Here is a 21453-nt window from a genome sequence, read left to right on the forward strand (position 1 = left end):
CTGCATTGGCAGGCGGACTCTCAACCACTGCGCCACCAGGGAAGCCCCAAAATTCTTTTCTTTTTTCACATCAATATCCAGTTGCTCCCACACTATTTATTGAAAAGATGATTCTTTCTCTGCTGAACTGCCTTTGTACCCTTGTCAAAATCAGTTCACCAAAGGTGTGAGGGCCTATTTCTGGGCTCTAATCTGCTCTGTCCATCTGTGTGTCTATCCTTCACCCATACCACACTGTCTTCATTACTGCAACTTCAGAGTGAGTTTTTAAGTTGGGTAATGTGATTCTCACACTTTATTCTTCTTTTTCAAAATTGTTTAAGCTATTCTCGTTTTTTCCATCTGTACATGTAAATTTTAGAATCAGCTTGTCTCTGTCTACAAAAAGTCTTGCTGGGATTTTGATTGGAATTGCAATTAATCTATAGATCAACATAAGGAGAACTGATATCTTTACTATGTTGAGTCTTTCTGTTCATGAACATGGTATGCCTCTCCATTTATTTGTCTTAAAATTCTTCCTTCATATGTATAACTGAATCACTGTGCTGTACACCTGAAACTAACACAATATTGTAAATCAACTATACTTCAATTTTTAACATTAAAAAAAAATAATTCTAAAAAGCTAAAAAAAATTCTTCCTTCAGGATTTTGTAGTTTTCAACAAACAGATCTAGTGCATGTTTTCTGGAGATTTATACCTAGTATTTGATTTTTGGTGCTACTGTAAATGTTATTTTAAAATTTTCTGGTTTCTAATTATGATCTTTTTGTTGCAATCCTGCATGCTGAGACCTTACCAAACTTGTGAATTAGTTCTACAAGTTTTTCTTACAGAGTCCTTGGAATTTTCTACACAGATAATCAGATCATCTGTGAATAAAGACAGTTTTATTTCTTCCCTTCCAATCGCTGTATTTTTGTCTCCTTTTCACTGGGGTGGCTAAGACTTCCAGTATGATGTTGAACAAGGATGGTAAGAGTAGATTTCTTTGTTTTGTTCCTAATTTCAGGGGGAAAATGTCCAGTTTTTGCCATTACATGTGATGTAAGCTGTAGGTTTTTGTAGATGACCCTTATTTGGTTGAGGACGTTCCCCTCTGTTCCTATCTTACTGAGAGTTTTTATCATGAATGGGTGTTGGATTTTGTCAAATGCTTTTTTCACATCAATTGACATGGCGTGTGATCTTTTTTCTTTAGACCATTAACATGATGAATTGTAATGATAGTTTTCAACTAATGAAGCAACTTTGCATTCCCAGGATAAATCCCAGTTAGTTGTGATGCATTATTCTTTTTATATATTACAGGATTGGATTTGATTATATTTTGTTGAAGATTTTTGCAGTTGGCTTATGAGGGCTATTGTCTGTAATTTTCTTTTTCTTTTTGGCATTCTTAGGTGTGGGGATGATGCTGTCCTCAAAATGTGAGTTCAGACATATTCCCTCCTGTTCTGTTTTTCTGGAAGAGATGGCATAGTATTATTGTTATTTCTTCTTTAAATATTTGGTAGAATTTGCCATTGAAACCATCTGGGCCTGGAGATTTCTTTTTCAGTAAGTGTAACTACAAATTCAATTTTTTTATGGTCACAGGACTGTGATATCGTGATTTACAATAAATATATATTTTGGTCTTCATCCCAAACCCCTTAGAATTTCCTAAGAGCAACGGGAGCATCTTTCGTTACAATATTTGGTCTTCTGGCCTCAATCCCTGAAATCCCTTCAGAGCCCTGAAGGTGAAATGGGTGTCTTGTTATTCATAACAAGCCTCTTACAACTACACTGAGTTTATGCTAATGAGGTGACTATTGGAAATCCCCTAAGGATGGGGATATTGTTGCCAGGGGAACCGACCACAATCAGAGGGTTGGAACCTCCATGACAACCCAAAAGGAGGGGGTTCAGAGAGCTGCCAGGTTGGTGAACCAGAAAACTTCCACGTGCCAGGCCCTAAACTCCACAGGGACAGAAGCTCCTGTATTGAGAACCCTTCCAAACCTCGCCTTATATACATATCTCTTTATCTGGCTGTTCATTCATATCCTTTAATATCCCTTATAATAAACCCGCGATCTAGTAAGTAAACTGGTTTCCTGAATTCTGTGAGCCACTCTAGCAAGTGAATCCAACCTGAGGAGGGGGTCATGGGAACCTCCGATCTGTAGTCAGTTCGTCAGAAGCACAGGTGAACCTGGATTGGCGGCTGAAGTGGTGTCAGTCTTGTGGGACTAAGCCCTTAACCTGTGGAAGCTGGTGCTATCTCCAGGCTGACAGAGTCAGAATTCAGTTAAACTTGTGGGACATCTGGTTAAACTTGTGGGACACCTGGTCTGTGAGAACAAATTCTTTGGTGGTGTGGAAAACACACACATCCTAAGGACTACCCCAGCTATCTAGTTTATCTTGAGTGAGTTTTGTCAGTTTGTAGTTTTTGAAGAATTGGTGCATTTCATCTAAGTTGTCAAATTTGTATGTGGGTTGTCTGTGGTTTTTCCTTCTTACCCTTTTCATGTCTTCGAGGCTTGTAGTGATACCCTCTCTTTCCTGATATTGGTAAAATATGTCCTTTCTTTTATTCTTGTCTGTATTGCTAGAGATTTATCAATATTTTGATATTTTCAAAGAACCAGCTTTTGGTTTTACTGATTTTTCTCTGCTGTTGTCAATTTTGTTGATATATATGCTTATTTTATTATTTCTTTCCTTCTGCTTGCTTTGGGTTTATTTTTACTTTTTGGTCGTCATTGCATGGTGATGGATGCTTAGTGGATGCTTAGTTAATTGATTTGAGACCAATCTTCTTTTGTTATGTAGGCTTTTAGTGCTATAAATTTCCCTGTAAACACTGCCTTAATTGCAGCCCATAAATTTTGACATTTTATTTAGTTCAAAATACATTCTAATTTCCCCTGAGACTTCCTCTTTGACCTATGAACTATTTAGAAGTGAACAGGTTAATTTCTAAGTGTTTGGAGAATTTCATGGTATCTTTCTGTTAGTAATTTCTAGCTTAATACAATTATGTCGTATTACATGTATGATTTCAATTGTTTTAAATCTACTAAAATTTGATTTATGACATAAGACAAGGTATAGCTTAGTGAATGTTTCATGTGCACTTGAAAAGAGTGTATGTTGGGTATGAGTATCTGTATTTATTTACACACACGTACACGCATATGTGTATGTGCATAGATACATATACATGTTTATGTGTATAGGTACATGTACTCGTGTCTGTACACACACAGTTGGTTGACGTTGTTGTTCTGTTTATATCCTTCCTTATTTTCTCTCTACCCGTTTTACCAGTTACTAAGAGAGGAGTATTGAAATCTCCAACCATAATTGTGGGTTTGTCGAACTCTTCTTTAAATTCTATCAGTTTTTGCTTCCTGGATTTTGAAGCTCCAATGTCAGGTGCATACACACTTAGTACTGTCGTGTCTTCTTGATAAATTGGCCCTTTTATCATTACGTAATGTCCCTATTTATCTCTGGCAAAGTTCTTTGCTCTGAAGTTGACTTTGATATTAATACAGGCACTTCGGTTTTCTTCATTAGTGCTCACATAGTATATCCTCTTCCACCCTTTTACTTTTAAACTCACACTTGAAGTGAGTTTCTCGTAGACAGTACATAGTTGTTTTTTTCTTTTAAGTATTCTGGCAATCTCTGTATTTAGAGATTTTCCATGTATAAACGGTTAGTGTTACTGCTGTAAGGCAACAGTATGCAGTTTTCAAAAGCAGGTGACAGCCTGTCAATTACTGTGTTCAGACCATCTGCACTCAATGTAATTATTGATATGTTTGCATTTAAGTCTATCATTTTATTATTTGTTTTCATTTATGCCTCTGTTTCTTGTTTCTCTGCTTACCCCTTTCTGTCTTCTGTTGGGTTATGTGAACTGTTTTAGGTATCCCATTTTAATTGCATTTTTTATAATATCTCTTTGTATAAACATTTTAGTGGTGGCCCTAGGGATTACGATCTTGTATCTCTACTTTAGGCCATTCATACAACAATCAAATATAGGTGGGTTACAATCCTAACTATAAAAAGCACACTTTAAAAATGTTTAGAAGGGGCTTCCCTGGTGGCGCAGTGGTTGAGAGTCCGCCTGCCGATGCAGGGGACGCGGGTTCGTGCACCGGTCCGGGAGGATCCCACATGCTGCGGAGTGGCTGGGCCCATGGGACATGGCTGCTGCGCCTGCGCGTCTGGAGCACGGGCTCTGCAGCGGGAGAGGCCACAGCGGTGAGAGGCCTGCGTACTGCAAAAAAAAAAAAAAAAAAAAAAAAGAAAAAAAATGTTTAGAAGCTGAATCCAACAACACATAAAAAGGATCATACACCGTGATCAAGTTGGATTAATCCCAGGGTCACAAGAATGGTTCAATCAATGTGATACATCACATCAGCAAAAGAAAAAACAAAAACCACATGATCATCTCAATAGATGCAGATAAAACATTTGATAAAATTCAACGTCCACTCATGACAAAAACTCTCACTAAAGTGGGTATAGAGGAAACATATCTCAACATAATATAAGCTATTTATGAAAACCCACAGCCAACCTAATACTCAATGGTGAAAAGTTGAAAGCCTTCTGCTAAAATCTGGAACAAGACAAGGATGCCCACTCTCACCACTTCCGTTCAACATAGCATTGGAAGTCCTAGCCACAGCAATCAGACAAGAAAAAGAAATAAAAGGCTTCCAGATTGAAAGGGAAGAGATAAAACTGTCACTATATGCAGATGACATGACACATTATATAGAAAACCCTAAAGACTCCACACAAAAACTATTGGAACTGATAAATGAATTCAGCAAGGTAGCAGGATACAAGACTAATATACAGAAATCTGTTGCATTTCCTTACACTAACAATGAAATACCAGAAAGAGAAAGCAAAAAAAAAATTCCATTCAAAATCATGTCAAAAAAAAAAAAACCCAAACAAAAAACAAGGGACTTCCTTGGTGGTCCAGTGGTCAAGAATCTGCCTTCCAATGCAGGGGATGTGGGTTTAATCCCTTGTTGGGGAACTAAGATCCCACGTGTTGCAGGGCAAATAAGCCCGTGCGCCATAACAAAAGATCCCTTGTGCTGCAATTAAGACCTGACACAGCCAAAAAACAGATAAGAAAACAAACAAACAAACAAACAAAACCTAGGAATAAATCTGACCAAGGAGGTGAAAGACTTATATGTGGGAACTATAAAACATTGTTAAAGGAAACTGAAGATGATGCAAAGAAATGGAGAGATATCCCATATATCCCATGCTCCTGGATTGGAAGAATTAATATTGTTAAAGTGGCCATACTACCCAAAGCAATCTACAGAGTTAATGTGATCCCTACCAAGTTATCTATGACATTTTTCACACAACTAGAACAAATAATCCTAAAATTTATATGGAACCACAAAAGACCCAGAATTGCCAAAGCAATCCTGAGGAAAAAGAACAAAGCTGGAGGCATAATGCTCCCAGACTTTAGACAACACTACAAAGCTACAGTAATCAAAACAGCACGGTATTGGCACAAAAACAGACATATGGATCAATGGAACAGACAGAAGAGAGAGCCCAGAAATAAACCCACACACCTATGGCCAATTAATCTTTGACAAAGGAGGCAAGAATATACAATGGGAAAAAAGACAGTCTCTTCAGCAAATGGTGTTGGGAACGCTGGACAGCTGCATGTAAATTCATGAAGTTAGACATTTCCTCATACCATACACAAAAATAAACTCAAAATGGCTTAAAGACTTAAACATAAGACATGAAACCATAGAACTCCTATAAGAGAACAGAGGCAAAACATTATCTGACATAAATCATAGTAATGTTTTCTTAGATCAGTCTCCCAAAGCAGTAGAAATAAAAGAAAAAAAAAACAGCAAATGGGACCTAATCAAACTTATAAGCTTTTGCACAGCACAGGAAACCATAAACAAAATGAAAAGACAACCTACAGACCGGGAGAAAATAATTGCAAATGATGAGACTGACAAGGGCTTAATTTCCAAAATATACAAACAGCTCCTACAACTCAATATCAAAATAACAAGGAACACAATCACAAAATGGGCAAAAGACCTAAGCAGACATTTCTCCAAAGAAGACATATAGTTGGACAACAGGCAGGTGAAAAGATGCTCAACATCACTAATTATTAGACAAATGCAAATCAAAACTATGAGTTACCAACTCACTGTGGTCAGAATGGCCATCATCAAAAAGTCTACAAATAATAAATGCTGGAGAGGGTGTGGAGAAAAGGGAACGCTCTTGCACTGTTGGTGGGAATGCAAATTGGTGCAGCCACTATGGAAAAGAGTATGGAGGTTCCTTAAAAAACTTAAAAAAAAGAGTTACCATATGATGTAGCAATCCCCCTCCTGGGCATGTATCTGGAAAAGATGAAAACAATAATTCGAAAAGATACATGCACCTCAATGTTCATAGCAGCAATATTTACAACAGCCAAGACATGGAAGCAACCTAAGTGTCCATCAACAGATTAATGGATAAAGAAGATGTGGTACATATATATACAATGGAATATTACTCAGCCATAAAAAAGAATTAAATAATGCCATTTGCAAGAACACAAATGGACCTAGAGATTATCATACTAAGTGAAGTAAGTCAGACAGAGAAAGACAAATACTATATGATATCACTTATTTGTGGAATCTTAAAAATGAAACAAATGAACTTACTTACAAAACAGAAACAGACTCACAGACATAGAAAACAGACTTATGGCTACCAAAGGGGAAAGAGGGGAATGGAGGAATAAATTAGGAGTATGGGATTAACATATACACAACTACTATATATAAAATAGTTAACCAACAAGGACCTACTGTATAGCACAGGGACCTATATTCAATATCTTACAACGACCTATAATGGAAAAGAATCTGGAAAGAATATATATGAAAATACCCTTAACCTCACCAACTGAACGCCAAAAAGATACCATTTCATATTCTTAAGACTTGGCTTGGTTGTACACCTGAAACTAACACAATATTGTAAATTAACTATACTTAAATTTAAAAAAAAAACAAAAAACCACACTTGGGTTGGGGGAGACAGACTGTCAAACCAGTTACTGGTGAAGCTCTGGAGCAGTGAGGAAGCTTCTGCCCTAAGGTGCAGGGGGTGGTTCTTACAACCACTCTAGAGGGTGACTGCACAAGACTGCTCACATTACGACCCAGCCAAGTACCTCCCCCAGCGAGCAGAAGTGCAAGCGGTAGAATACATTGGAGTGTATTTGCAGAGGCACTATTTGCAGTGGCAAGAAATCAGAAAGAACAGGTCAGCGAGTAGGTGAATGTTGGTATATTTGTGGAATGGAACACTCTGCAGCAGTTAAATGAATAAACTCCATTGTATCAACATGGACAAATCACACCTCAAATTTTATTGAATGGAAAAAGCAGCTTGCAGAAGGGTACACACGGTATAAACTTTATACATTGTTTGAAATATGCAAAATAAGTCTTTGTATCTTTTAGTAATGCAAACTTATGTCATTAAAATAATACATGGGAATAATGAACATTAAATTCAGGTTAGTGGTTACCATTGGGGCAAGATTGCAGGATGGGACTGGAGAGGGGGTACAAGGGACTGCAATCATATTTTTATTACTTATTTATATTTTTGTGTTTGTTTATTTATTTATTTATTTATTTTGGCTGCTCTGGGTCTTAGTCACGGCACGCGGGATCTTTCTCGTGGCATGCGGGATCTTTAGTTGTGGCATACAGGCTTCTTAGCTGCAGCATGCAGACTCTTAGTTGCTGCATGCATGCGGGATCTAATTCCCCAACCAGGGATCAAACCCAGGCCCCCTGCACTGGGAGCCTGGAGTCCCTGCAATCATATATATATATATATATATTTTGCGGTATGCGGGCCTCTCACTGTTGTGGCCTCTCCCGTTGCGGAGCACAGGCTCCGGACGCGCAGGCTCAGCGGACATGGCTCACGGGCCTAGCGGTTCCGTGGCACGTGGGATCTTCCCGGACCGGGGCACGAACCCGTGTCCCCTGCATTGGCAGGCGGACTCTCAACTACTGTGCCACCAGGGAAGTCCCAAGCATATATTTTTTTAAATAAATAAATAGGGCTTCCCTGGTGGCACAGTGGTTGAGAGACCGCCTGCCGATGCAGGGGACACGGGTTCGTGCCCCGGACCGGGAAGATCCCACGTGCCACGGAACCGCTAGGCCCGTGAGCCATGTCCGCTGAGCCTGCGCGTCCGGAGCCTGTGCTCCGCAACGGGAGAGGCCACAACAGTGAGAGGCCCGCGTACCACACACACACAAATTTTTAATAAATAAATAAATAAATTTATTTACTTATTTATTTTGGCTGCATTGGGTCCTTGTTGCTGTGGGCGGGCCTTCTCTAGTTGTGGTGAGCGGAGGCTACTCTTCATTGCAGCGTGTGGGCTTCTCATCGTGGTGGCTTCTCTTGTTGTGGAGTACGGGCTCTAGGCACGTGGGCTTCAGTAGTTGTGACATATGGGCTCAGTAGTTGTGGCTCGCAGGCTCTAGAGCACAGGCTCAGTAGTTGTGGCCCATGGGCTTAGTTGTTCCGTGGCATGTGAGATCTTCCAGACCATCACTTTAACTTGTGTCTCTTTCAGGCACATGGGCTTAGTTGTTCCGTGGCATGTGAGATCTTCCAGACCAGGACTTGAACTTGTGTCCCCTGCATTGGCAGGCGGATTCTTAACCACTGTGCCACCAGGGAAGCCCTCAGGCATATTTTTAATTGATTCTAGATGAAGAGCAGAGAGTGAGGCATCCAAAATATCTGAAGAAATAAGAGCTGAGAGTTTCCCGAAACTGATGAAAGATATGAAGCTACAGATTCTAGAAGCACAGTGAGCCACAAAAAAGGATAAATACAGGGAAAAACACATCCAGGCACAGTATAGTAAACTGGCTGACTGAGAATAAAGAGGAAAGCTTTAAAGTACCCAGGAAAACATGTCATATTCAAAGGAGTGACAATAAGAGTGGCAGAAAGTATGGAAACCAGAAGACAATGGAATAACATCCTCAGAATGCTAACAGAAATAAATGCCAACCTACACATCTATACCCAGTGAAAATGTCCCTGAAAAATAAAGAATGCACAGAAAAATTTTCAGAGAAACAAAACCTGGCAGAATCCAGTTTCCTGGTTTCACCAGGAAACCCACACCAAATGAAATACTAGAAGGTGTTCTCCATGGAGAAAAAAAAAAAAAGTGACCTCAGATAGAAGTTTGAAAATGCTAGGATTGAAGAGGGACCGAGTTTGATCCCTGGTTGGAGAACTAAGATCCCGCAGCCAGGCAGGAAAGAAAGAAAGAAAGGAAGGAAGGAAGGAAGGAAGGAAGGAAAGGACTCAACCAGGTGAATCAGGTAAGTTCAAAAATAACAAGAATGACATAACTTCCAGTGAATCCCAAAGGGCACCCCACTGTGGCCAGCACATGTATGGTGGTAACCTGCACCCTCAACTTTGTGGGGTGTCTCAAAATTGACAAATACGGGTGAGAAAATGAGGGGAAAGGCACTTCCAGACCTTCCTTCCCCTCCTCAGGAGTTTTACTCAGCTTTCAATTTTATGTCCTTTGGCTGGGCACCACTTGTTTCATTCAGTCTGTGGACACCTGGCCACATCCCTCACCAGCTCCAGTCCCTGCAGGTAACCCTCTCTGGCCTGGCCTTCCCCTCCCGAGTTTCCCTCCATCAGGGATTTCTGTCTGTTCTACTCAATGTTGAATCCTCAGCACCTACAACACAGCCAGGCACACAGGAGTTAATAAATATTTATGAAGAAATGCATTTAGGTGAGGCACGAATTGTTAACATTCATTGACAATATTAGATGAATGAAACATCACCTATAGATTACAAACGTTGCCTTAAATAACAAAGTTGCCACTTTCTTCCGGAACCAGCTGTCTGTGTCTGTGTCTGACTCTTCAGCTCTAGTTGTCGGTGCTCGCAGAATCCTGACACCCAGACTTGGCTCCAAGTCAGAGAACCGACCGGCTCGCTGCCCGCCACGTTAATGTCACGAGGCCTCATCCTCACCGGGTCCGACTTTCGAGGCCCACCTACGGCACGCGCGGGTCCACCCGTCAGTTCCAGCCGGCCTGGAGGCGGTGAAAGCGCCTTAGGGACACCGCCGGCCCCGCCCCACCCGCAGGCCCCGCCCCACCCGCAGGCCCCGCCAGCAGGTCCGCCCCTGTCCGCCCGCCCACAGGCCCCGCCCCTAGGGACCCCTCCCACCGCCTGTTCCCGCGCCGCAGCGAGGCCTCGCCCCACCGCTGGTCCTGACACCGACCCCCCCGGTCGGAAGTAGGCCGTCTCCCTCCCGGTCAACAGGGCAGGGACAGTTCATTGTTGTGTCTAGGTCAGTCACTCCCTAGGTTCTTCATCGGGTGGGCCAAACAGACGGCAGGCCGGTCCGGGGTCAGTCCTTACCGGCGCCGGTCTTGGTCGGGCCGCGCGTGGACGCATGCCGGTCGCCACTGAGGCCACGCAGCCCGGGGAGACGCGCGCTCGCCAGCTGGGGGCGAGGGGTCCGCTGGGCCGGGTGCACCCCCACTCCGCGGGCCTGGGGGCGGAGCCTGTCGGGGGCGGGTCCGGTGAGGTGGGTCCACGCGGGCCGAGGCCGCGGCACCGCCCAGGGAACGTCGGCGCGTCCCGATGACGTCATGGCGTCCGAGTTCGCCTCTGCGCGTGCGCGCCGCCGCCGGCCGTCCTCCCGGGGCACGCTGGGACCTCCGGCGCGGAGCGCTGGGTCTGCGCCTGCGTGGTCTGCGGCTTGGTGGTCCGCCCTTTGGCGCCGAGCAATCTACACCAGCAAGGGGTGGCTCAGCCAGACTTCCGTTCTCAAATTGAGTAATCCCCGACCTTATTCCCCAAAAGAACCGATCCCCAGGAAGGACAGACAGCCCTGGCAGAGAGCACTCGCCCGGGTGGCGCCCACAGGGTGCTGGGCCTTGGGATGGCCATGTGTCCGCCCTGCAGTTCTGTCCCGTTAGGTCACCCGAGTGCCCCGGGGGAGCTGGGTGGGCAGCTCCTGTGGGAAAGAGAAGGACATAAGTGGGACAGCACCTCGGAGGCCGCGAGGTCGGGTTGTCACAAGGTCTGGCTGAGACAGTCTAAATGTCAGCTTGTGGAGATTGGTTGAGTAGATTGAATACACTCGAACAGTGACACACAGTGTGCCCACTAAAAGTTAGCTTCCATACATATCTATTCACGTATGTGTATATTCGTGTATACATTGTATACATATCTATTCTTAGGTGAGAAATATAGCAGCTCCCTAATGCATTAGTTTCTTACTGCTACTGTAGTGAGTTGCTACAGACTAGATATTTTACAATTCTGGAGGTCAGAAGTCAGAAATGGGCCTTAGGGGGTTAAAAATCAACGTATCCACAGAATGGTTCCTTCCAGAGGCTCCAGGGGAGAATCTAGTTCTTGGCCTTTTCTAGCTTCTAGAGGCTGCCTGTCTCCATCTTCAAAGGGCAGCCACTCCAACCTCTGCTTCCATTGTCACTTCCTCTCTGATTTTGACCCTTTTGCCTCTCTTTTAAGGACCCTCAGGATTACATTGGGCCTATCCAAGTAATCAAGGACAGTACCCCCATCTCAAGATTCTTAACTTTGTCATATCGGCAGAGACCCCTTTGCCATCTATGGTAACTATTGACAGGTTTGGGGATTAGGACATGATCATCTTCGGGGGCCATTATTCTGCCTACTATTGCTTATATTCCATTTTTATTTTTAAAACTGTGTATTGTGTGTACAGGAGAAGTAGGAGCAGACGCACAGATGTCAGGTCGTTTGTCTCTGGAAGACGGGCATTCTTGGGCCTTTTTTTTTTTTCTTTAAATCTCTTCTGGTTTTTCTACAAAAAGCACATACTGCTCCTGTGATAAAAATCATGTTAAACGGGCTTCCCTGGTGGCGCAGCGGTTGCGCGTCCGCCTGCCGATGCAGGGGAACCGGGTTCGCGCCCCGGTCTGGGAGGATCCCACATGCTGCAGAGTGGCTGGGCCCGTGAGCCATGGCCGCTGAGCCTGCGCGTCCGGAGCCTGTGCTCCGCAACGGGAGAGGCCACAGCAGAGGGAGGCCCCCATACCACAAAAAAAAAAAAAAAAAAAAAAAATCATGTTAAAGTTGGTTGGCATGCCACTGCACCCAGAGGCCTCTTTCTGCCCCCTCCCCTCTCCCTGCTCCATCCTCACCCACCCCAGCCTGCAGGAGTTTCTGCCAGAAACCCAGCACCACGCTCATTTTCCTGCATCAGGGTGGGAGAGAGCTGCTCACTGTCTTCACTTGACAACTTGTCAACTTGCACTTGCTCTGCCGGAGCTCATGGCGTCGGGCGGGGGTGGGTGTCGGTGCCTTGGGGGGCCCAAACCTGGGAAGCCACTGGTCTCTCCAGGACCCCTGGCCCCACGTTGGTGGCCCTGGCCCCCTTACAAACTACACAAGCAAGGACTGGCCCCGCCGGATATTCTCCCCAAGTTGAGTAACCCTTCCTTTATTCCCACAACGAAGCAACCCCCAGGCAACTGGTCAGCTCCCTGAGGCTCCTTTGTTAAATTTAGAGATCTTGGTTGGTTTCACTAACTGACCATCTGGGCCACATGTGCTTTTCTCTTCTCCTGCTGTAAACTCCCGCTCTGATGTTTTAAATTTACCAATATTGAGCCTGAGAAACCCTAGGCCGCCAACCTTGACCCCAATTAAAGCAGAACCCTAGCCGCCTGCCCCCAACCCCCCGCCCCGTCCCTACCTCACTCTGTGGCCCCAGGTATGCCATGTGCATTCCAACACATGTGAGTAATAAACCTTTTTATTTTTTTCCCCAAAGTTTCCTAATGGTCTTTGTTGAAGGCTGCCTTGCAATCACAAGGGCAAGTCCAGCCACGACACTGGTTATGGCTAGGCCAAGAGGGGCGCAAAACAGGTGTGTTATGAAGCCTTTAACCATCTTCCTACTGGTAGACATTTAGATTGTTTCCAGATTTGGACAGTTGCAAAATGCTGCAAAAAGACATTATGAACAGCCTCCTAAGCTCATGCATGAATATTCCTCTTGATCGATACACAGAAATGCAGGGGTGTGTAGTGTTTTACATAAGCCAAATGCCACGCTTGTTACCCAAAAAACGTTTCGCCTTGTGGTGAGTGTTGAGCCAAAAGACACAGCCAAGCCAAAGACCCGGAAAGGAAGGATTTATTACTGGCTGCAAGTAAGGGGAGCACTGGCGATCTTCTCCAAAGCAGTGTCTCCCCCAGAGTCCAGGGGTTATTTGATTGAAGTCAGGAGGGTCAGAAAAGGTCATCTTCACCCCTTACATTCCAGTAGGTCTGGTGGTTGCGGCTTCAGGCTAATCGTCACCATTGAAACAGAAGCGGGAGTCTTTACAGCTGGTACATTATTTTTGCTGTTGTTACTTCTCTTGTCTGATTACAGTCGTTTGTTTCTGCGTTCTTTTGTTCCCTCAAGATCATCAATTACTGAGACCTGTTCAAGGGCAAGCATTGTGGCCCAGCTTAGATCACAAAACGGCTTAGGCCAAAAAATGGCTTCTGTTAAGAAAGCCATGCCTGGTTCTCTCTCCCAGAAAACCTACCGTATCTGCTTACGCACTGACGCATTTCATCACAGCCAGGACAGATAGTTTCCATCTTTTCCTGTGTGGCAGCAAAAAGAAGTGTCTCAGATATTCGATTTCTGTGCTTTGGGAAACTCCCACGTCCTGCCTGCTGGTGGGAGGGCACAGAGAAAGCCGCGACGGCCGCTGTCTCCTTGGGGGTGGTCGGGGCTCACCGCGCCTGCGCCCGCATCCCCGCCTGGCGCCCCCTCCCCGCAAGGTGGACTGCCCCCGTTCTGGGCGACAAGGTGGAAAATCAAACAGGGACGTCAACTTTTACCCTGGAGTTCAGCGGAAAGCGACGAAGGCTTAACTGGGGGCGCAGGCTCGGCGCGTCTCAGAAAAAGACCCGGGGCCAAGCCGGGGAGGGATGGAGGGATGGAGGGATGGAGGGATGGAGGGATGGAGGGATGGAGGGCCGGCCCCTCCCGGGGTCTAGTGTCCTCCCGCCGGGGTTCGGTGGGCGAGGCCGAGCTGGCGCGGGGCTCTGGGCCCGCCCGGCCCCCACTCTCCAAGGCCCCGCCCCAGGACATGACCCCACCCCCTGCCCGGGCGGAAGACGCAGGTCGGCTCTGTTGTCTGCGGTGGAGGCCCCGGAGGTGAGGTCCGGGGTCGGGGCAGAGCGAGAGCGGGCCGGGGAGGGGGGCGCGGCGACCCCGCGGCGTTTTGGGGGTCCCCCAGCCGCTGATCGCGTGGCGGACGATCCCCGGGCCCGAGAAAGCGCGGGGGCCGGGGGCGCGGGGAGCCCTCTTCGCGCGGCATCTGAGCGGCCCGCCTCTCCCTGGAGAGGCCCGGGCCCGACCCCGCGCTGACCTCCGACCCCCGAACCCCGGACACATGCGGAGACTGGGGCGGGCGTGGGGGGCGGCGGCGGCCCCGCGCGGACCCCGGCGCGCCCCTGCTCCCCGCCGCCCCCCGCGCCTCGTAGAGGTAACCAAGCTGCGCCGGTAGCGGGGGGCGGGCCGCGGGCGCCGCTCCAGGGAAGGCCCGGGCCGGACGCTGAGGCGGAGAAGACGCACCTCCTGTCTTCCGGCACGGTCTTGCGCAGCGGCCTGTCCCCGCCCTTGGAAGCGTTAATTAGGGACGGTTGTTGATATCCTGGACCCGCGACTTGGGGCCTGGGGGGCAGCCCAGCTGGTGGGGGTCCTGATTGGCAGGGAGGCCGTGGGCCGGACATGTGCTTGTTCCTGTCCAGATCAGGCACCCTAACTGGGGGCTTGTGAGGAAGGCTGTACACGCGGCATCTTTGCGGGATGTTAACACTTTTTCATGCGTTCTCAAAGGGATCCGTGTCCTCTGGAGGCTAAGACGCCCACAGGCCAGCCAAAGGGACACTCTGTGTCTAGTCAAGTCTGGGGGCTTGGGGGGCGCAGCTGCCAGGGAGCATTCCTACTCTGGAGAGGCGAGTCCCCTAATGTCACGCCGGATTCAGGGAGGGAGCATCCGGGCCGCAGTGTTGGGGCTGGAGATCCTCAGCGGCCCCCCCTCCTGCGGGAGAAGTCCCGCAATGACTGAGGATTCGAGTCAGGGTTTGGGTGGCCACACCCTGGGCTGGGGGTGGGTGGCAGGGCTGGTTTTGCTCACGTGCTCTGGCCAGTGGGCTGGGCGGCCTCTCCCTGGGATTGTCCCTCCCTGGGATGGTATGTGAAGTGGCCAGTTACCCATACCCTCGCCTCAGTTTCTTAGCAGGCCCCTCTGCTGGGACGTGCACACGTGAATCTGAATCTTACCTGATCATTGGCACCAGGGGTCTCCCAGGAGGAATGTAACTAGAGCCTTTGCCTGGGCTGGCCCTCCTCCCCACTGTGGGCTCGAACCAGCTGGGGGCCGGCAGGGGGCATGCCCTCTTCAGCAAGGCCGGGGCTGTGCCAGGCACGGACACAAACACGAGTGAAGCATTGTTCTCAGGAATCTGGGGGTTTTGGGGAACCGGGAACCTCACATGGGTCTGAGTCATCCTGTCTCCAGAGACCTGGAAAGGCATGGCTTCCAGGCGCGGGTGTTTACTGAACTGTTGCTCTTGCCTGAAAGCCCGCTTCCTGCCCGGGCACCACCCCAGCTCATGGCTGCTGCTGGGTTCCTCTCCTGCTGGCCCCCGCTTCAGGGCCACAGTCGGCACCCGCCCGGGGCTCTGGTTCCTCATTTGTTCAGGCTCTGTGTGTGGCCCTGGTGAGGTTTCAGGGCCTGTGACCTCCCATCCCAGACCTGCTGGCCAGAGGCCTCCCTCTTTTCTCAGCCTGCTTGGTGAGCTATCTTCTTTGTGGGCTGGTCCCTGGGCTGAGCCAGAGTTGGGCAGACGAGGTGCCCTGTCCAGAGTCCCAGCTCCCAGAAGGGGCTCATGGAAGCAGGCACCCCAGGTGGCCACCCATGAATGCACCATCCAGAGCGCAGGTCACTGGACCTGGGGTCCCCACCCCACCTGCTCTGTCCTGGCCAGGGCACTTGTGGCTGGCACCCCTCAGGAACTGCCAGCTGACCACCTGACAGGGCTGCTTCAGGGCAGTGAGGCCTCAGGTGCTGGCATCCTGGGCGGGTCTGGCTTTGTGGATGCCGGCCAGGTGGCCTGTGCGCTGCTGCCTTCCTGTTCTCGGAGGGGAGAAGTAGGCAGAGTCGGCAGGGGCAGTTACCGCAGCACGTCACAGATTGCGGCCCCTGTGCTCCCCGGGCTGGGGTCTGCACGCCGTCCGGGCCCACAGGCGCCCACCCCATCCCGTCCTTGCTGGCAAGGCAGAGGCAGGGCTTCGGGCGGTGAGCGCCGGTCTCCCCTTCCTCGGGCGGGAGGTGCCCAGGGGGCTGGGGCTGAGAGCAGCCTCTGTCCCCGCGGCCACATCCCCCAGCTCTGCGGTCCGTGGCGGTCTTTGCCCGGGAGCCCTCTCCCATTTCTGCTGGAGGCTGACGTGGATAAAGGTGTTGAGGAAGGGAAACGAAGCAGGCAGTGAGGCTGCGGCTTCTCCTGGAATGTCCCCAGGGGTCCTGTTTGGACGTCTTCTGTCCACTGCATCTCTGGCCTGTCAGACCTTGAGAGTTTGGCTGAAATCCTCTCCTTCTCCCCTGCCTGTGTCCAGGCAGCACCTCACCTCCCACCATGAAGCTCGACATCCAGTGCGAGCAGCTAAGTGACGCCCGGTGGACGGAGCTCCTGCCTCTCATCCAGCAGTCCGAGGTGGTCAGGTAGGACCAGCCGTGCCCGCGTCCCCGGGCTCACCACCCTGCAGGGGGTGACACGTGCTCCCAGGTCACTTCACTTACAGAAGCGTGGTGTAAATTGCGTATGATTTTCACGTGGCATAAAATGTGACTCCTTTTGTATTTTTTTCCAACCATTCGAACGCAAACCCATTCTGGCCCAGGCCTGGTGGGCAGAGCCACCTGGCCCAGGGTCTCCTCCGCTCATCCCCTTCCCCTGGGCATGCAGTCGCTGCAGCCGGCTCGTGTGGGCACTGCCTGTCCTCTGCCCCTGCCGGGCTGCGGGCTGGGAATCCAAGTCCAGGCTGACTTCTGCTGTTGAGGCCCTCAGACCCGCAGGTTCCTCAGGGCTCACCAGCAAGAGATGAGTGCCTGCCTGCTTATCTTTCTTTTTTTTTTTTTTTTTTTGGATTTAAAAATATTTTATTTTTGAATGGGTAAGACATATGGTACAAAATTCAAAAAGACACAAAAAGGGAATACAGTGAAAAGTCTCCACTCTGTTGCCCTCCGCATCAACTACCCTTGTTTCTAAGAATTTAGTCCACAGGTATAATTCCGTAGATGTAACGTGAAGTAACATATGCACAAGAATGTTCATTACAGCATTATTTTTAATAGCAAAAGATAGGAAACAATGGAAATATCCATTAATAGGGGACTGATTAAATAAATTATGATTTATCCGTTCAATGGAGAAGCATACAGTTATAAAATAGAATGAGACAGCCCTTTATGTGCAAGTACGTAGTAAGTAAAAAAAGTGCAGAACGGCACGCACAGTGTGCCGTTTGTGTTTCTGATACAAGGAAGTATGTGTATGTGCGGGAAATACCTTGGGAAGGGCGAGCAGGAAGGTGGGGGGGTGGTGAGGAGCTGGGAGACCAGCATTTCAGAAAGTGCAGCGCCCGCAGGTATATTGAGGAATGGCGAGTTCCCTGAGATATGGCGTGTGAGGTGGGGTGGCAAGGATGAGCTCAGCAGATATCCCATTCTTTTCCCCCTCTGTTTTAGACAAATAGCAATAGCAGTGTAGGCTTCACTTTGTTGTATAGCCTTCCTTTTTCCCTTAATCTATTTTGGAAATCTTACCCAGGCATTTAGAGCCACTTTTTTTTTCTTATTAGGGCTCCATAGCAATTCATTGCTTCTAACCTTTTGCTATCACAAACGATGCTATAGTAAATAACTTCTTACGTATGTCATTTTACTTTTTTTTTTTTAACATCTCCATTGGAGTGTAATTGCTTTACAATGGTGTGTTAGTTTCTGCTTTACAACAAAGTGAATCAGCCATACATATACATATGTTCCCACATCCCCTCCCTCTTGCGTCTCCCTCCCACCCTCCCTATCCCACCCCTCTCGGTGGTCACAAAGCACCGAGCTGATCTCCCTGTGCTGTGCGGCTGCTTCCCACTAGCTATCTGTTTTACGTTTGGTAGTGTATCTATGTCCATGCCACTCTCTCACTTTGTCCCAGCTCACCCTTCCCCCTCCCGGTGACCTCAAGTCCCTGCTTATCTTTCTTCTTTTGAACTTATTTGAAATAGTTTTGTGGAATAGTTTTATGGAAGGTTTATGGAAGAGTCACAAAGACGGTGCAGGGCCCCCCGTGCCCCGTCGCCTGGGGCGCTGGTCAGAGCGAAGAGCCCGACACGGCCGCCTTGACTCACGTCACCGGCTTTTCCGTGCGTGTCGACTCAGGTACCCGGCTCGTGCGGGACCCCCACGGCATCATCGCCGCGTCTCCACGGCCCCTCCTGTCTGTGATGGTCCCTCCGTCCCTCCCAGTGCTTGGCCGCCTGCCTCTGGGGTCCGCGCGCTCGGGCTCCGGTGAAAGTGCCTCTGACCTCTTCTCAGGGTTCAGTCACACGTTTTGGCCAGACAACGCAGAAATGACATTGTGTCCTGCCTGGCGTATCGTATCGTGGGAGGTGTGGTCCCCCTGACGGTCGCCGTGACCACCTGATGCAGGGTGCCTGCCGCTTCTCGGGGTGACACCCCTTCAGACTCTGCTCATGTCCGGTTTCTGCTCGGAATTTTGGCCTGTTGATCTTCGCAGCTGTTGGTGGGTTTTTGGCCTGAAGTGTTCCTGGGACGCTGCCTCACTGGGGTTTTAATTTTTTCATTCCTTCCACATTTATCACTTGTCATTCTCTGAGGAAGAGCTGGCTTTCCTTCCACCTCTATTGACTCAATGGTTCACTTAATCGGTGGACGTGATCCTGGGTCAGGGTCTGGCACGTTCCACGCTGGCCTCTCCGAGCCTCTTCAGCCGGGCTCTGCCCTCGAGCTGCCGCCTCCAGGTTTGGTTTCTCTCCTGGGGGTGGACGGGCACTTGTGCCCGCTGACCGTGTCTCGGGAAGATGTAGAGATACGCGTCCATATAGGTGTCAGTATCTTTTTTTTTTTTTTTTTTTTGCGGTACGCGGGCCTCTCACCGCTGTGGCCTCTCCCGTTGCGGAGCACAGGCTCCGGACGCGCAGGCCCAGCGACCATGGCTCACGGGCCCAGCCGCTCCGCGGCACGTGGGATCTTCCCGGACCGGGGCATGAGCCCGCGTCCCCTGCATCGGCAGGCGGACTCTCAACCACCGCGCCACCAGGGAAGCCCAGGTGCCAGTATCTTAACAGTTGTCACGACACGGTCCACGCGCTTTTTCTCTTTCATTTTAAGATGCGTGGGTTGTGACCCACCTTGTCGAGTTCTTGGCCCAAGAATGGGTCACAACCTGCTGTGTGAAGTGACTGAGTGTCCGTCTGCAGGCTGGATGACTGTGGCCTCACGGAGGTGCGGTGCAAGGACATCGGTTCCGCGCTCCGGGCCAACCCCTCCCTGACGGAGCTCAGCCTCCGCACCAATGAGCTGGGCGACGGCGGCGTGCACCTGGTGCTCCAGGGCCTGCAGAGCCCCACCTGCAAGATCCAGAAGCTCAGGTGAGCCGTGCCGGTCACTCCTGGGCTCTGGGCCCTGAGGCACACCTGAGCCCTCTCGCGGCCCCCGCCCCGCGGCCCCTCCTGCAAGGCCGGCTGCCGGGCCTCCCCGTGGGGGTGTGTGTGGTGGCGGCGGTTCTGTGTCCGCCTTGCTCGGGCTCCGGCAGACGGAGGGGTGGCTCGTCTTGCGTGGGAGCCACAGCCGGCTCGTGGGGCCCGCTGACGGCCACGGGTGTCCAGCCTTCAGAACTGCTGCCTGACGGGGGCCGGCTGCAGTGTCCTGCCCGGCGTGCTGCGCTCCCTGCCCACCCTGCAGGAGCTGCACCTCAGCGACAACCCGCTGGGCGACGCCGGCCTGCAGCTGCTCTGCGAGGGGCTCCTGGACCCACAGTGCCACCTGGAGAAGCTGCAGTGAGTGTGCACCCCACCCGGGGCCCCGAGGTGCCTGCGCCCACCCGTAGCCTGGGCTTCGGCTGTCTGCCCTGGGCAAGCCCCCTCCCCAGCTCATCGGCTGCAGGGAGCTTCGAGTAGGTGTTCTTCCCTGAGCCTGGGGCTGGGGCCTCTGAAAGCAGCTGGCAGGTGGCCTGTGACCCCGAGTGAGCACACAGATGGGGTCAGCCCCAGAGGGAGGAAGCTGAGCTGGAAAGCCCCAGCTCGGGCCGGGTGTCTTTCTCCTGGGTCTCTGGGCACCCACCCCCCGGGGAGATGGCCCCTCGGCCACTGCCGTGCTGTCACCGCCTGGCAGCCCTCCGGTCTCTGCAGGCCTCACGGCCGGGGTGGGAAAGGAGACCCAGACAGGTGCCCCCTGGGCCAGGCCGCGTTCCTGCGGCCGAGGGGCTGACTGCCCGCCCGCCCCCAGGCTAGAGTACTGCAACCTGACGGCCGCGGCCTGCGAGTCCCTGGCCGCGGTGCTCAGGGCCACACGGGACCTGAAGGAGCTCGTGGTGAGCAACAACGACATGGGCGAGGCCGGCATCCGGGCGCTGTGCCGGGGCCTGGCGGACTCTGCCTGCCAGCTGGAGACACTCAAGTAAGCTCCGAGCGGGGCCTGGGGGCGGGGCCGGGGCTGGAGGGGCGCCCCAGCTCCCAGCGCCTCTTGTGCCCCCAGGCTGGAGAACTGCGGCCTCACGGCTGCCAGCTGTAAAGACCTGTGTGGGATCGTGGCCTCCCAGGCCTCGCTGCACGAGCTGGACCTGGGCAGCAACGCGCTGGGCGACGCAGGCATCGCGGAGCTGTGCCCCGGGCTGCTGAGCCCCGGCTCCCAGCTCAAGACCCTGTGGTGAGCCGGCCTCTGGCCGGGCAGACACAAACCCGGGGGGCGGCAGGACGCGTTGGGAGCCTCTGTGTGCTGACAGGGGACCCACCTCCGTAGGCTCTGGGAGTGTGACATCACCGCCAGTGGCTGCAGAGATCTCTGCCGCATCCTCCAGGCCAAGGAGACCCTGAAGGAGCTGAGCCTGGTGGGCAACAGTCTGGGTGACGAGAGTGCCCGGCTGCTGTGCGAGAGCCTGCTGCAGCCGGGCTGCCAGCTGGAGTCCCTGTGGTGAGGGGGCCGCGGCACCAGGGGATGGGCGGGCCCGTGCAGAGGACCC

At 50.5% G+C, this 21453-nt stretch overlaps 2 protein-coding genes and 1 long non-coding RNA gene across 7 annotated transcripts in view; 1 reads left to right on the forward strand and 2 right to left on the reverse strand.

Moving 5' to 3' along the window:
* The window catches only part of LOC114484205 (collagen alpha-1(I) chain-like), a 25785-nt gene extending 14808 nt beyond the window's left edge, over positions 1 to 10977 (reverse strand). The window contains exon 1 of the mRNA XM_055079568.1: positions 10540 to 10977. Within this exon, the coding sequence (XP_054935543.1) occupies positions 10540 to 10774 (235 nt within the window). The 5' untranslated portion in view covers positions 10775 to 10977. The remainder of the gene's footprint in view (positions 1 to 10539) is intronic.
* The window catches only part of RNH1 (ribonuclease/angiogenin inhibitor 1), a 12522-nt gene continuing 1406 nt past the window's right edge, over positions 10338 to 21453 (forward strand). Inside the window, exons 1-8 of one of the 5 annotated variants that reach the window (XM_055079388.1) lie at positions 14026 to 14338; positions 16549 to 16646; positions 16805 to 16910; positions 19694 to 19864; positions 20102 to 20272; positions 20721 to 20891; positions 20970 to 21140; positions 21234 to 21404. In XM_055079388.1, coding sequence (XP_054935363.1) covers positions 14118 to 14338; positions 16549 to 16646; positions 16805 to 16910; positions 19694 to 19864; positions 20102 to 20272; positions 20721 to 20891; positions 20970 to 21140; positions 21234 to 21404 — 1280 coding nt within the window. In that variant the 5' untranslated portion in view covers positions 14026 to 14117. Of the gene's footprint in view, positions 10469 to 14025; positions 14339 to 14585; positions 14670 to 16548; positions 16647 to 16707; positions 16911 to 19693; positions 19865 to 20101; positions 20273 to 20720; positions 20892 to 20969; positions 21141 to 21233; positions 21405 to 21453 lie in introns of those variants that run through there. The other 4 variants (XM_028478594.2, XM_024131744.2, XM_055079387.1 and 1 more) reach the window with 4 other exon arrangements.
* On the reverse strand, positions 13303 to 14107 carry LOC114484172 (uncharacterized). Its single transcript, XR_003676757.2, has 3 exons — positions 14020 to 14107; positions 13719 to 13779; positions 13303 to 13609 (listed from the first exon to the last, which is right to left on the reverse strand). It is a non-coding gene; the product is annotated as an uncharacterized lncRNA (long non-coding RNA).

Source organism: Physeter macrocephalus, chromosome 18 (assembly GCF_002837175.3).
Source record: "Physeter macrocephalus isolate SW-GA chromosome 18, ASM283717v5, whole genome shotgun sequence".
NCBI lineage: Eukaryota > Metazoa > Chordata > Mammalia > Artiodactyla > Physeteridae > Physeter > Physeter macrocephalus.